Source organism: Aethina tumida, chromosome 7 (assembly GCF_024364675.1).
Source record: "Aethina tumida isolate Nest 87 chromosome 7, icAetTumi1.1, whole genome shotgun sequence".
NCBI lineage: Eukaryota > Metazoa > Arthropoda > Insecta > Coleoptera > Nitidulidae > Aethina > Aethina tumida.
The window spans coordinates 11,108,121-11,125,438 of NC_065441.1; the positions used below are offsets into that span (position 1 = coordinate 11,108,121).

The 17,318-nt window shown below is 28.2% G+C and overlaps 2 protein-coding genes across 6 annotated transcripts; both read left to right on the plus strand.

The window, feature by feature from the left end:
* Positions 1-685: 685 nt before the first annotated feature.
* On the plus strand, positions 686-12,897 carry LOC109594568 (uncharacterized). 5 transcript variants are annotated; one of them, XM_020009783.2, is made up of 9 exons: positions 686-810; positions 7,304-7,400; positions 9,118-9,274; positions 9,657-9,920; positions 9,974-10,542; positions 10,735-11,175; positions 11,261-11,450; positions 11,507-11,938; positions 12,023-12,482. In XM_020009783.2, exons 1-9 carry the CDS (start codon positions 789-791, stop codon positions 12,299-12,301), a joined length of 2,451 nt encoding a protein of 816 aa, XP_019865342.1. In that variant the 5' UTR covers positions 686-788; the 3' UTR covers positions 12,302-12,482. The 5 variants fall into 5 exon arrangements, with proteins under 5 accessions (XP_019865342.1, XP_049825388.1, XP_049825386.1 ...); XM_049969431.1 differs by lacking the exons at positions 686-810; positions 12,023-12,482 and adding exons at positions 2,991-3,086; positions 12,639-12,897; XM_049969429.1 differs by lacking the exon at positions 686-810 and adding an exon at positions 2,992-3,086.
* Positions 12,898-13,300: 403 nt separating this feature from the next.
* On the plus strand, positions 13,301-14,887 carry LOC109594570 (uncharacterized). The gene is made up of 5 exons (XM_020009784.2): positions 13,301-13,409; positions 13,513-13,595; positions 13,982-14,171; positions 14,239-14,670; positions 14,733-14,887. The coding sequence occupies exons 1-5, from the start codon at positions 13,353-13,355 to the stop codon at positions 14,868-14,870; spliced, it is 900 nt and encodes a 299-aa protein (XP_019865343.2). The 5' UTR covers positions 13,301-13,352; the 3' UTR covers positions 14,871-14,887.
* Positions 14,888-17,318: the final 2,431 nt, after the last annotated feature.

A 17,318-nucleotide genomic window follows, 5' to 3' on the forward strand; every position in this document is an offset into this window, starting at 1 on the left:
GTTTAAAATTGCAGTACTTTAAAATATGTATAGCTGAAGTCGTTTGGTGTACATAGAAGTACTATACGAATATTTATAAGGCGGTGCTAAAAATTAATTCCTACAAATGCATTATATAACTATTAAAATTAATGCAATTGTATGAAGCCGTGTAATTAGAAACAAATTTTGATAAATTTTAGAATAATTTATTCTAGCGGATGATTTCTTAATTTGTTTATATAAATTTGGCGATCACATTGTGACTCATTGTATATAATTAATAATTTTTCCAGTGGTAGTGAAAATTATTCTAATTAGTATTTAGTAATTTAATTATAAATTTAAAAATTCGGATGTCAATAAAAATTGAATATTAAGTTTTACGTTCAATATACAATTTTCGCCACCATTTGAAAAAAAAAATGTATTTGATAATTTACGTTTTATCAAAATTATATTACTGTTTATATGTATATGTTAATAATTCAATATTATATGTATTTAGTTTTCCAAAATAAAATATTTATAATCGAGTATTTTTAATTCCAAATATAATTAGATAGTGTAGCATAAGTAATTGTCTTAATTAAATTGTAGTTCCAAAGTAAAATTTGATGTCACATAAAATGACAATGACAAGTCAATTAAGTATTTCTTTGGTATCAATCCAGCTTGTGCAAATCAAAATTTGTTGTATCCCTGATGATCACATTGTGGAATTCTCCAGTGGCTTTCAACACTCAAAAAAAATGCGTCATACACCATCAAATGAACATCTTTATACAGGGGACTTAAGATAATATAACATGACGACCGAGTCAGCAGTAGGTAGGTGTAACATAGAGATTATTATTAGAGGAGATTATGTGGTTTGTAGTGATTATCATGATTTAATAATGTTAATTTGCTTCGGTTGGATGTTATTCAAAACAATTTTGGAAGGGATAACTTTTTATTATCAATCTTTTAATTTATGTAAATTAATTTATTGTAAAAATATACGATTACATCTATTTCTTTTAACAGTCACATCAGATTTAATAATTGTACGAATCATTTGTAGACCATCAAAATATTTTTTATTCAGTGGATAATAGTACATGACGACTAAGTCATCTGTAGGTAAATGTAAAATATTATGCGGTTAAAGTGACTATTTTATTATTTATTTTAAGTAATATATAACGAATAAGTTCTAATATTATTTAATTTTTTATTAATAAACAGTACAAAGTACAATAAAAAAAGCAGACTATCCGATAGATCTATTTTCCAAACAGTATCATTGGAAATGATTTTGAATTTTTTAATTCAATATCTTCTTCATCATATCGTTACTTCTCTAATTTATATGTAACTAGGTAATGACACTAGTTTGTGATTAAACTAATTGTTGTATAATATTTCTTATTAATAAAGTACCCGTAAATTTAAGTTATATTTTATAGATAATTTATGTTTATGAAACTAAAATTATTTAATAGTTATGTATAAAAACAAATACGGATACTGTGTATATGAAAAGAATCTAACAATTAAGTAAAAAGCTAGGGCAATTAAAAACTTAATTAACTTAACTATAATATGTATACAACGTGGCCTATACATACATTACTTTGTATGTACTATTTTTTTTTTGTATTTTTTAAAGGATGCAAAATTCAAAGGGGTTGTCACACTGTATATAAAACTTGTATATTGTTTTAGATAATAAATTTAAAGATAAAATATACATCCAAACTAAATGTCTCAAAATACAGGTAACTTATAATTTGTTTTACAAATGTAGCAATTGTTAAAATTAAAAACTCAAATCTTGAGTGACATTGCTTCCATCTAGTTTTGTCTAGTGAAACTTAATTATATTTAAAGAGAATTCTGTACATAAAATGAATAGAATAATCATTTTCCCTGTGATGATTTCTTACCTCCGTATAGTGTAATCTAAAATTAACTTTGATTATTTAGAATATGATTGTTGCTGATTTATAACTGAACAAATCCTAATAATATATGACGTGATATTTATATGTATATTTCATGTGATTATTTTGTAATTAAGAAATATAATAATTATTTCAATGAAGATTACGTATAAAATTATAATTACTAAAGAAGCAGGAACTAAAAATATATTTTTTTAGTTTTATAATTTTTTCAGTATATTGTTGAGTAAGAATGGGTTAAAAAGGATTCTCTAAAAAACTCTTAATGTTGACTAGTGAATAACAGATGGCATGGCATGTCTTTTGAATATTCGAGAACATTCTTAGTTCTCTATTGAAACGCTGATCCAATATTCGCATATTGAATGATGTAAATTAATATATTTTGATTTTATATTTTAAAATAAAGAAAATAAAGATATTTAAATTAACATACAAAAATATATAATATTTATATATATGATGATGAAAATATATCGAATTATATCGAAAATTTAAATGTTCAAATTTAAATTTTTTAGTCCTATTTATAAAATAAATAAATCCAAAATATTCCGTGTTGTCCAGTTTTATCTTTCTGCATGTTATATTTTAAATAAACAAATGTGGTAATGGAAATATTGTACAAAAAAATTGATATATAAGATTAATTAATAAAATGTAATTTTGACGTTGATTAATATTCTCTCTACGTAATTTTTAAAATCAAAAATGAAAACAACACAATTATTAATTACACACGTTTCAAATATTGTTTTACAATTATTTCAAATTATTAATTTTTAGATATTAATTCATATAAAATATTTTTTATCTTTTGATCAATATAGCATATCCTTATTGTTATTAATTTTGTAAAATGTTAATTGGTGAATTATGTTTTAATAATTTTAATCTTATTTCAAACTAAAAACTATTTATTGGTGAAAGGGCACTGGTTTGACGAATGAATTGGCTCTAACGGAATCAACCTTCTCAATGGAACCGCGCAGTCTCCCCATTATTTCGTGCTTTTTCTCGAATACACCGGGAGACACGCTCAGTTTCGCCGGTAAACTGTTACAGGCTTGTCCGTATACTAATAGAGTAACGAAAATTTCACTATGAGCAGCAAAAGAAGACGGTTTCCTCGCGTTCCGTCTGCTAAAGACTTTAACAGTGAGTATCTGAGTTCAACAGGATTTGTGTAGCTGTGTATATCAATAAATCCTTCGCAATTTTTGTTTACTTCAGAGATTACAAAATAGATACATACAATTAGATCGACTTATTATTATTCAAAGCACCTATTGTTACCTATGTTGTTATGTTGTGTTTAAGGTGTGATTTTGGTGTGGATTATTTCAGTTAAAAGGGGATGTTAAGGAAATATTGATCATACGAATCTCAGCCGCTAGGTTAATACTTGTTCCGAGATATCATTGGACAAGGTAGAAACCGTCTGTTGTTTCAATATTTGATATCTAAATCCTATTCTAAAACTGCTTCAACAACACTTTGCACAAGAAAAATTCCATGATGCAGATAAGATGTTTGAACACAGTCGTAGTATTCGTGTTTATTTACATTCATAAAAATAATTTAATAGAATTAATTTTGTAAATTAACATTATTATTAAAAAATTTATTATATTGAAACAAATAATTTATCCTGAATAACTTGAGTTTCAAATAAAAAAAACTATTAATATTCTAATTATACTGTATAGTACTAAATAAAACATATTACAAAATTTCAAATCAATGCAATATTATTGAACTTTAATATATTCTCAATATTTTCGAATATTTTAGTGCATAATTTATATTATTCGTCTATAAAAATATTGTATATGAATAGTTGTATACCATAAAAATTTCAAACTATTTTTGTAAAATTATTTATATTTGAATATTCTAATTATTACAAGTAATACCCTAATTTGATATATATTGGGTAACAATACTCTTGATAGGATTAATAGAAAAACATTATGTAAAACCTGTAAAACCTGTAGAAAAATAGTAGAAGGTTCAATTATCACAGAAAAATTAATAGCATCAAAATAAAATAATCTAATTTCAATTGTGTAACATTTTATGATAACCATAGTTTTACAGTCATTACTTCTTAGCTTAAATTAAATTTTCCCAGAAAAAAATATATTGAAATGATTTCGTATCTAAATGACCTGTTTAGAACTAAACAAGTCCTTCATAATTTTAAATAAACCATCAGTGGGAAATAACAAAACTAATTTATTTTCAGCATAAATATATAATATATATTTTTCCATTTTTGATATCTAAATACAAACATGTTTGCCTATTATTTAATTCCAAATTTATCTATTCAGGGAGAGATCTTCAATTTAAATTTCTTTACAATCATTGTTGTTAAATTTAATTCAGATGTAAATACTGTACTTTACTATGTTATTTCCAATTTAGCCTAACAATATTTAATACAAATACATTGAACAATTTTGGTATAAAAATCAGAAATAGATTAAATTCAATGTATAGCATAATTGTAAATTCACAATAACTAAAAATCTTTATTTACATTTATTTTATTTTATGAGGTCCAGGTTTTCATAAAGAATTAAATGAGTTGATAATCATCCAGAATTAAAAAAAATATATGTTATTCTGTAAATTAATATTTTATCTACAAATTCACTAGGTATAATATTCAAACAAATTTAAAATGCATTAAATAAATTATAAAATAATTTTATAATTAAATGCATATTTAAATATTAAAAAAATCTATATTTTGACTTCGGAAATACTGTAGCATTAATTTATTTACAAAGATAAAAGTTAGAAAATGTTTATTTATTTACTTATTTTAATTTGTTAATGAAAATTATTGTTGCTAATAAAGAATCTAACTATATTACATTTTTAATGTTATTTAAAATTATTATTTAGGACATTTACATTTTAGCATCAGTTTAAAAAAGTACATAAATTAGTGAGTTCATTTTTAATGCCAAAATTTAAATGATTTAAAATTTTAAATGGGTACTGAAGTCTATTTATACACCACTATTTATTTACAAATCAAATTCGTGTCCTTGGAATGTTGGCACTTATTTTTGTACAACTATTATCAAGGAAAAATTGGTCACAGTTTCAATGAATGATCGGATTTTTTCTCCGACCATTTCATAATCAAAAATGATGATATCATGGAATTTATACCCATGAATTAATTGCAATTTTTATTTGTTTTAATTTACACTGTATACAGCAAAAAATTATCGCATTTAAACAAACACATTATATGTTAATTTATTTTTGTTCAATAATATTTATGTGAAAAGTGTTTAAGTCTACATTTTAAGATAAGAAAATTATAATGCCATGTTTGTTATTTCATCCATTACACTTTTCTGATTTTTAAAACATTTTTTAAATTGAAAAATAGTTTATTTTACATTTGGATTTTTTCATTCAGATAAACTTGTGCTAATCTACTTTAATTACACGCCGTTTTATTTGTCTCTGTCTAATTGTAAGATAAACTATCTTAAAAATGGAACTAATTGTGATGAGTAAAGTGCATCGCGTACTTTTTTTAAAAAGAGTAACTTGGCTATATCGGGATCGTTGAGTCTTTTTAATGACTTCATTCACCCCCTCTGTTTATAATACTTGAATTAAGACGATTGTTTTCGAGTAATCGGTTGATTGTATCATATAGATAGAATATGTGAGGTCGCTCCTATTGACGTCAAAGTCATTAATCATAACCACGGAGCACACTGCTCAATGCGTGATAATCAACGTTGAAACTGCACATATTTTCGAATGGTGTTAGTCGTTTCAATTTTTATCAATATGTGATTAAGTAATAATTTTTCTGCGGAATTGTCCAGTATTTTCGAGATGTTACTTCTACAAATATTTACTGAACATTTTCAATCTGTTTTGACACCTCAAATAGGCTTATATAGGGTCATTATAACGATTATCAAAATGACTGTAACATAGGACTACGCGTGAATTTCTTTTAGTACCATTCAATTTTTGGACAACAAGAGTTGATTTTATTCGAGCTAACTATCAAATCTCAAACGTCTTTGGTACTACAAGACGTGTACAATTAATTAATTAATGTTTAAATAGATATTCTTGATACTGTCTGTTCACAACTAACATGTGTTTATTCTAAAAATAGCAATTTAATTCCAAACGTTTAAGATTCGTTAAATGTTATATAAATACAGAATTTAACATTTTAAACAAATTTTTATATTTTTAAATTTTGTGCATAAAATATTGATTTGATTTTAGAAAAAACTTATTGGTGATCTGAGCTTATTTTTATAATTGTTTTTTTTTTTAACTAAATAAAAAGTTATTTATTTCAATAAAATTCTGTTTAAAAATGATTACAGATGATAATAATATGTAGGTAATATGGATTCTATGAAATGTATTCATAGTGTGAAATTCATTCTCAACTAATTTGTTAAAAAGGTCAATTTTATCAATATTAAATATTTGTATAAAAGTCTTAAAATGTATATTTGTTTTACAAATATTTTTTTTAAAATTATTAAATTAAAGTTAGTATCATGTATTTATTACTGATTCTAGAAAGTCGTATATTGTTAATTCATTAAGACAATTTAATACTACATTATACGGCGTAATTAACAATGGTATAACACTGTTCTTTTATTTGATTATCGATTTGGGGGTATGGCATGTAGTAATGAAAACACCTCCTTCTATCTTACGCATTTTGTGTAGAAAAATCCAATTGATACTATAATAAATATCGTTCGATGACTTTATAAAAATAAATATATACGAGGGGTTTCTTTTCAAAACTTGAATACCATTTTTATATGTTTAATTTTTACTATACGATTGTTCTAAATTATACGATATTCATTAATAATTTCAATTAAATATCAAAAAGTTTGAAAAATGTATTAATCAAATGTATCATTTATTTATATATTCCTTAATCCAATTGAAGCTGTTGATAAGACGTGACAAGAGCATATTTTTTGTGCCACCCCTGTAATGGGGCTGTATTAACCAGTTGAATCTGGTAAATTTCAAACTAATCCCACTGTGTGTTGAAAAATTAATTATGAATATAGGAAATCACAGTATTTACAATAATATTGATGACCACCGAGACGGAGATAAACTCTGACCTCGGGCCGTAATCGACTTTGTCCATTTAAGATTTAAGATAATTCTTAATATTATAATTATTCAGTCTAAATGTAACAGCCTATTATGCTACACGAGTGCAAATATTTAACACGACAGTACCTGTGATGAATTTCTTTTGACAAAAAAGTCAACACTCAAGCCAAATTAACTAATTTATTGTTTTTGTTTTAAACAACCCACCATGACTGTAGATGTGGTTTCGTCCTCTGGGAGCATGATAGTTGTCTCCAATCGGTTACCGTTTGTGTTGCAGAGGACAAAGGATGGAAATTTGATAAGAAAATCAAGGTAAGCAACAATTCTCAACATAAATAGCTTTATACAATTCACTTCAATGGTAGTGCCCATTGGGAATAACGGATATATTGATTATTGAGGAAAATTGGCAAGAGCAACACCAAATTATGTCTTTCAGAAAATAAATGTGAGAAAATTTAGACAATTATATTTAAAATATACACGATTATTCTAGAGTTTTATTGGTTTTAATTATAGAAAAGTTATTGTTTCGTTCACATCAAACAATAATAGATACTTGCAACCTTGAAAATGTTGCTTTTACTTTTGATGTTAAGTTTAAATAAGTTTCAGTTGACACATCTTATTTATTTTTTGTCTAATAAAAAATATCTTAATTATATAGGACATTATTTGTAACACAATAGTATGTGTATTTTAGTGTTCTTAACATAAAATTTTTATCATATAAATAAATTTGAAAATTATAGTAATATTTAATTAAATGTAAGTGAGTTCTTTAAATAATAATATTTGTTCTTCACATAAGAATTTTTTTCACTTTCAAGTAGTTGTTTTCAGAAGTTGTACCTAAAATACAATTTAAGAAATTAATTCTGAAGTTTTAAGCATTATATATCTACATATATAATTTATTTAAATTGTTATATCCTGTAGTAAACATTATAACAAATCATACACTGTATTTCCAACCTTGAATGAATTGCTGTTTATTGCTAATGTGTTTCAATAAAACATATTTAAGCCAGTCTTCTTCTACTAAATGTTTTTCGTTTAGGTTTTTTAAGGTTTAAATGGTTTTCCATTATTTTTGACACAATTTAAATTTAACGCAGACATTTATATTTACTTAATGTAATTGTTTATTTATGCTACTACATGTTTATTTTGACATATCTTAAGTAATGTCACTTTTTATTAAAAAGGTACATTTCATAAAAACACGTATAATATTGTTCATACAATTATGGCACAATTTAACTTTTATATTTATTTAATGTAATTGTTTATTTATGCTAAAACATGTTTACTTTGGCATATATTAAGTATGGTCATTTTGTATTAAAAATTTACATTATACAAAAACACGTATAATTTTGTCCAATATTAAAATACACAAAAATCAATGAAATAATTATTGTTCATTAAATTTATACATTATCTCGAATAAATAAAATATTAGTTAATAAATTTCTGGTTATCGCCAAATTTATATTAACATATTGACTATTTTTTAATTATATGCGTACGCAATGTTGAACCTTGTAATGTTTATAATCCGGTTTGGGCTTTGTATACATAGTTGTTTATCAGACATTCCATTATACATATTTTCTAACCTAATTGCTGTTTAAGATAAGCCTCCTTCAAGAAATATTTGATTTGGCAACAGAGGTTAAGATCGGGCGACATTAGGCCTATGATCACGACTGTAAAATATCCGCAACTGTATTTGCCAATAAGTTTTAATGATGTAAACAAAATTTGCTTTGCCATTTAATGGTATGTTGAGTCAACTCATTTATATTCACAAATGTTAAATATTTACCAGAAAATATTTGAGCACAATTTTTTTGGGATAAAAGTAAAAAAAATGAAGTGGAAGCGGAAAAATTTTGGTGTTGTTCATATTTGTAACGGCATGAGTCCAATTGTTTTAATTAACTTATTCATATTTCCAATGGATAGGAAGTTCATTTTAGAGGTTTAATATTTTCAGCTAAAAAAAACAGGCTTTAATTTTTAGTGCCGGCGGTCTGGTGACCGCAGTCGCACCTGTTGTCGTCAATGGTGGCGGTCTATGGGTGGGATGGCCCGGAATTCATCTGGAAGATCCGAAGGAACCGATACCGGAGTCGGATCCTTCCGATATTACTCCTACTGCTGGATTAAAATCAGACAAGGTAAGAGGTCATGTTTCATCTATGAATTCCAGAAGTTATCGATAAATGGTATTGTGAAGTTTCATTTGCTGGTGATTATAATTGTTTGACTAACATTTTATCAATAATTTTGTCATAGGATACCCCCAGGGGCATTGGCATATCTATTTGGGTTAAAATTTATCACGTGTAGTACGTTAACTTGAAAAAAAACTATTACATGTTTTTATGATAAACTTGTGTCGAAATATGTCTCATTTAAATTTAAGAATTTTTCGTTCCCTTGCAACTGAAAAATGAACCCGCCATCATTTCTGGATTTGTTTATGCTTTAATAAAAATAAATAATGTACTCGCACTAAATATATTTAAATTAAGTAGTTATAGACACATGTGTTTTTAGGTGGTTGCAGTTCGTATAGATCCTGTAATGTTCGACTCATATTACAACGGCTGTTGCAACGCTACATTTTGGCCACTATTTCATTCAATGCCGGATCGAGCAACATTTATCAATGAGCATTGGCAAAATTATGTGAAAGCAAATCAAGAGTTTGCCCAATGTACAATGACAGCTTTAAGATCTTTGCCAAAAAATCCAAGTGCACCACCTCTTATATGGATCCATGATTATCATCTTATGTTGGCAGCTAATTGGATCAGACAGGTTAGACTGTAAATTTATTATTATATATTGTGCATAACAAGGTAATTTTTCAGACGGCTGAAGACGAAAACATTCCTTGCAAACTAGGTTTCTTCCTGCATATTCCTTTCCCACCATGGGACATATGCCGTCTGTTTCCCTGGTCCGATGAAATCCTTCAAGGCATGCTTGCTTGTGATATGGTCGGTTTTCACATAACGGATTACTGTTTAAACTTTGTGGACTGTTGCCAGAGGAATTTAGGTTGCCGTGTTGACCGGAAGAACCTTTTGGTCGAACACGGTGGCAGAGCAGTAAGAGTTAGACCTCTACCAATCGGTATTCCATACGATAGATTTGTAGAATTGGCGGAAAAGGCACCTAACGTACTAGGACCCAGCAACCAGAAAATTATATTGGGAGTAGATCGGCTTGATTACACGAAAGGTTTAGTCAACAGACTTAGAGCATTCGAGAAGTTATTTGAGAAACATCCAGAACATATAGGAAAAGTATCGTTGTTGCAAATTGCAGTGCCATCCAGAACCGATGTAAAGGAATATCAAGATTTGAAAGAAGAAATGGACCAATTGGTTGGCCGCATTAATGGGAGATTTACTACTCCTAGTTGGTCACCAATAAGGTAATGTTTAATATTTAAGTCATAGTTACAATACTATTTTTTATGAAATAACATTCTTAGATTATCTATAATGGGATATACTTCAACTGACTTTCCCAATATTCCAGTTACATTTTCTTTTATTCTAAGATTTACAAATTCTCGTAGACTATTTAATAACAATTTTTAAACCAATGTTTTATATTTCTTTAGGTATATATACGGTTGCGTGGGCCAGAACGAATTAGCGGCATTTTACAGAGACTCGGCTGTTGGTCTAGTAACACCGCTGAGAGACGGAATGAATCTTGTAGCAAAAGAATTTGTTGCTTGTCAAATCAATGTCCCACCAGGTGTTCTAATAGTTTCACCATTTGCTGGAGCTGGTGAAACTATGCACGAAGCGCTAATTTGCAATCCATATGAACTTGATGGGGTAGCTGAAATTATACACAGAGCCTTGACAATGCCAGAAGACGAACGCATTCTCCGTATGAATTATTTGAGGCGTAGGGAGAAAATATACGACGTGAATTATTGGACAAAGTCGTTCTTGCAAGCCATGGGATCTCTGAAGGCTGAGGAAGAAGGTACTGAGGAAACTGTAAACATGCCTGCTGTTACATTGGATGACTTTGATGAATATCTTGCAAAGTAAGTTCTTTAATAATAATATCATATATATTAAAGACTACAAACAAATCTAATAATTCTAATGCGTGGTATATTTATATTTCAGTTATATTGGTAATACCCACAAATTGGCTTTATTATTGGATTACGATGGAACTTTAGCACCAATAGCACCTCATCCAGATTTGGCTACTATTCCCGTGGAGACAAAGAATGTTTTACAGCGGCTTTCCAACGTTTCCGATGTATACATTTCTGTCGTTTCAGGAAGAAATGTTGACAATGTGAAGCAAATGGTAAATAGCAACTTCAGTTACTAATCAATACAATAACACTAAATGTATTTTTTTAGGTTGGTATCGAAGGTATTACATATGCGGGTAGTCACGGTTTGGAAATTCTACATCCTGATGGAACCAAATTTGTCCATCCAATGCCAATAGAGTTCCAGGACAAAGCTGCAGAATTAATGAAGAACTTACAAGAAAAAGTATGCAAGGAAGGTGCTTGGGTGGAAAATAAAGGCGCCCTTCTAACTTTCCATTTCCGAGAGACTCCTATTCATTTGAGAAAGGAACTTGAGGAAGTAGCAAAACAACTTATAGAAGATGTAGGTTTTCACGCAGTGCCTGCTTTGTACGCTTTGGAAGCCAAACCTCCGGTAGAATGGAACAAGGGTAGAGCTTCCATTTACATTCTGAGAACAGCGTTCGGAGTGGACTGGAGCGAAAGAATTCGAATTATCTACGCGGGAGATGACGAGTCTGACGAGGATGCCATGCAGGTTGGTAAAATATTAATTAAAACATAATTAGGATTTGAAACGGGCAATTAAATATTATGTAAATTTGTGTTTGTCATTTTATAGGCTCTAAAAGGTATGGCCGCAACATTCCGCGTAACATCATCGGAAATCACAAGGACATCGGCTGAACGCCGTTTGCCCTCAACCGATTCTGTGTTGACCCTACTTAAATGGGTAGAGCGACATTTAAGTCGCAGGAAACCCAGTCTGGATCCAAATAGTTACAGACGTAACTCTTTGGCCAAACAGACTGCCGTACAAATGGAGATGTATACAGTGCAAAAGTCAACAAAATCCAATTCAATAAAGTCTAAACTCATAAACAGTACGCAACATTTGTAATTTTAATTTACATATTTGTGCTAATTTTGTAAATACAGGGTTTAGCTAAAACTAAAGACTTGAAATAATATTGATAGAATTTTTAAATTGTTTATAATATTTATTTTTTGAATTCCTGATATTTTTGAGAAACTGCTGAATAGATTTCAGTATTGTCGTTAAATAAATAATGTATATGTAGGATGTTTTTATTAAATTCCTGATCCAGTTTCTCCATTTCCCTACTCCTATTCACGATAATCATGAACTTAAATAATAAAAAAAATATTTGAAATAGGGGAAGATGCGCGTTCCTTTTTACTTTCTTGTAAACTACTAATTCTCTTTTTATTTTTAGATTTTGAAAGGTTTGGCGAAAACATTTCGAGTCGCAGACGAAAGACAGATTATTATCACTTGTGCAGATTACAGGCTACACAGTACAGATGATGTTTTATTGTTGCTAAAATATGTTGAGCAATCGGTTGCCGGTAGACAAATTATCGAAAGTCAAACTTGGGCTTTAAAAGCTAAGCTTATGAAGTCAAGTCAGAGTGTTTTACATATTCATCAAGGTTTATAAAATTTAGCAATGTTCAATAAAAAATTTGTTCAAGGGTTGTCTAGATTATATATACGTCACCATTCAGAATGTTTGATGTCTGCTGACATTTAATAGATTTCTTAAATTATTATTAAATTGTACATTTCTAAATTAACAAATGTATTTAAACATTCTTGTAATGAAAATCCTGATACAATAAGTAAGTATATTTCTTTAATTATATTTAAACATAAAACAGTGAGATTCACAAATTAGATCACAATTTGTATGTCAATTTCTTTCGCTTGTTAAGTTTTTATTTTTATATTTATGATGTAAGAGAATATGTATAGCATGATATTGTTAATATTTGAGGATTTGAATATTGAGATACTCAGTAAAAGATATGAAAATTATACAGCCAAAAATAACATATTTACAGATTCGTTTCTAAACAGAGACCAGAAATCGTTCCCAATCTAAAAAAACTTTGCCCACAATGTCTTTGGAGATGGAAAATCGCAGGAAATGAAATTCTCCCAGAGAGCTAGTATGCTTATTATTGTATTCCTAACTTTGTTCAATGTAAGTAAAATCAATTTCCAATCAACAAATAAGCTTATCAACCACTAATGATTAAACGAGTGCCGTCAGAAAAGATTAAGGTTAAAAGCCACGTTTTGTTTAGATGGGGAACAGTTTGGTGAGAGTGACGCGCGCAGTTAGAATGGCACACATTGATTCCCAAGATGTTAACAGGGTCATGAGCCAGTAAGTATTTATATTTAACACACTGTCATAAAATACTTGAATATTTTTGTAATTTCTTCAATTTAAGTAATTGTACTTCGGCCATAACAACTAGAAATGATGTTTGGAGTTTAAGAATATTCTGTTAGGTCAAATCAGTGCTACCAGAACAAGTTCTGAGCAAAAGAGTCACTAGTTTTTCACCAAAATTAAATTGAATCAAAATTTTTTATTTGTATTTGGAGGAAGAAAAATTATATATGATTGTTTTTTAAATTTAATTGTTTCATAGGGTGAATATATTATACTTATATAAGATATGTTATATCGTAATATTGTTATAGAAGAATAATTATTGAAAATTTAGAATAATCACGTTCATGTTTATAATCTTCTTTTGTCACCAGGTATATGGGCCAGAACAAGAATTTAGCCTTACTTCTTGATTATGATGGAACTTTAACACCAATTGTGGCTCATCCAGATTTGGCTGTAATTCCAGAAAATACGAAAGACTTATTGATTCGACTTTCAAAAAATGAAAGTGTATTTCTTGCAATTATCTCTGGACGGGCTATGTATAATGTGAAAGAAAAGGTTCAGTATAGATATCAACAGTAATATTACAAGTTTAATTAATTTTATAATAATTTACAAAATTTAGGTTGGAGTAGATGGAATTCATTACGCCGGCAATCATGGCTTTGAAATTCTTCATCCCAATGGATCAGTGTACATCCATGAAATTCCACAAAAATATAAGGAAGCTCAGGATGTAATGATTAAGGAACTCGAAGAGAAAGTTTCCGATAATGGTGCTTGGGTGGAAGATAAAAAGTTTTCAATCACTTATCATTTTCGTGCAGTGCCCGATAATTTGAAGAAACAATATGAACAAAGGGCGAAAGAAATAATGAACAAATCGGAGTTTAGAATCACGCCGGCCCATTATGGATTGGAAGCGAAACCGCCGATAAATTGGAATAAAGGTACTGCCGCTCTTAAAATTTTAGATGCCCATTACAAAGAAGGTTGGAAAAATAAAACTAAAGTTATATTTATTGGAGACGACACGACCGACGAAGATGCCATGCAGGTAAACTAATTTAATAATTTTAATAAATTATTAACATTTTGAATTGTTATATTAAATTTTAGGCGTTGAAAGGGAATGCATTGTTGTTTAGAATATCTCCCGATTGTAACGTAAAAACTTCTGCGGATTATGTACTTCCTTCTCTTGATTCGGTATTGGATGTATTAAGGTGGTTAGACAAATATTACAGTGAATCTTAAATATAAATTTTAAAGTGTTCAAGTCGTATTTATTGGGTAGTAGAAATCTGACAAAAATAGCAGGAATCTAGTCATACCAATAAACAATTTATTCATATTTCTAACCATAAGTAGGAAACCCATGCACTAGATTTATATTAATGTTTTTTAATATATAGTAAATAAATAAATAAATAAATTGGTTTAATTTTTTGAGAATGTAAACTTCAATTTTATTTCAAGCTTAGGCACCCAACTGCCAGATGGCTCCAGCAGTATCAAATCGTGAATTTATTTGAAAAACTTTAAACAAATATTTTATTAACACAAAATAATTTTTTAATATTTATTTTTATTTTAATTGTTTGTTTGTTTAAATTAGTTAAGTCTGTAATTACAATTTTGGCACTCATTTAAGACGCATTGAGTGGAAATGTTTTGTCCTGAAAAATAAAATTCCTGAAATAATTAAGTGGAAAATTTAATCTTAATGACTTTTTCGGTGCTAAATAGGTTTCGTTGGGAACTTCCACTTATTTCTTTTGCAAAGAATTTTTTAATTAAATGTGTATTGCGAAATTTCCAAGTATTTTATTTTTTATTACAAATAATACAGTAGTGTTCATAATTATCTTAAATTTTGGAAGGAAAAAAAATTAAATTTACTTACTAAACAATATGTATATACGATTAGAAGTAAATTTTGAGGCAGATAGGAACTATTTAACTATTTTTATTATTTAATTGTCTTCTTGTTTTATAACTTTACAAAATTTTCGTGAGATTAAGTCAATTAGGTTGCGAACATGTGAATATTTCTCCAAGCTTCTTAGAGGGCTGTGAATACTTGTTAGAATTTGCATAAGTTTAACGTCATATTTTACAGTCAGCGTGATCTCACATGTTCACCGTTTGATTGAGATCTGGCGACCATGACGTCTAGGATAAAACATCAATATTCTGATCTCGTATTCAATCCGTGACAAGTTTAGATTTGTGCTTGGGGCGATTATTATGTTGAAAAACATTTATTGCGGTCTCTTTTCTTCAATATAAGAAAATCTTTTTAAAACATAAATAAGTCCCATATGATAAAGAGGACATGTACTAAAATCAGAATAATCTGCAAAGACTTGAAACACAACAAAAATTTATTTATTCCCATTACCTTTGTTAGAAATGTTCAGTTTTTTCTGAAAGTCTTCATATAAATCACTATCCATTAGTATTTTTATGATTGTTGGACTAATATTAGTAAGACTCATTTCCTCCAGATTGGCTTTAGCTTTCATGGATGATAAAAATGTATCTTTTGACATTTGACACGGTTTGAAATCTTTCTGACCCTTGTAAAGTTTTTTGTCGTTGCCTTTTATCAGTTTACATTAATTTTTTCAATAATAGAGAATGCAATTAATATAATTGTCATTGTCAATTTATTTCTCTCTTGTATCGTTAACTAAAATTTATGTATTAATTTAACTGTTAAAAAAATGATTTTATATACAAAATGTCTAAGAAAATAAATAACATCTTATTAGATTATAAATTTAAACTCCCCACACCAGTAAAGTAATAACTCTAAATAAAGCAATATATTTTTGTTGCTCACAAGCCAACGCACGTGTTCTTGGTCTCGGTTTTATACTTAACAAAACTGGATAGGTCTGGAGGATTAGCCGCAATTTTTAATTTAAAACGTGATATATCATAGGGCGGATACAGCAGACACATGCAGGCAATTTTTAATAACGCAAAATTATAGTCGCTCCAGGAAATTATAATTCCAGTACAGCATATGTACCCCGCTAAGTAATTGGCGTAGCAAGGCGGAAATCTTGCGCCTGGTTTACACAAGAACGTATTTCACATTAACCGATAAAGATATTTATGTTGGGATAAAATGTTTGTATGATATAAATATTATTTAGAAATGTTGTGTTGAATTATTTAATTAATTAAAATTGTTTATCTTTATTATGTACAATAATTATTTATGTTTTTCCTAATACTACCAAATAAAATATAAAGTAAACCCTGTTTCTGGTTACTTTTGAGAGATTTCAGAACTCTAACTGTTTTAGTATAATGCTGTTTCTGATACCATTATCCGATATTGTTAAATCTTTCTACTATACTGTGTGCATCACTTATGATAAATAATATATTTTGCGTAAAATTAATTTTTAATCCCATGCTCTATTTAATTTTGTTTAATTTAGTGAAACTTGACGCTTGTTTATGAGCTTACAGATGAGATTATAACTTTTTAATGAATGAAACTTTTAAGATGGGTGAAATATTAAAACTACCATCACAAACTATGCAAGTTTCAGTAAAACGAACAGTCTTTCAATAAAGTGAAAAACATTTAGAAGTATGTAACAAATAATTACTTAATTTGAACTACTCCAACATTTAATTAACGAATTGTGATTTAATTATAAATTTAATAATTAACTCAGATTT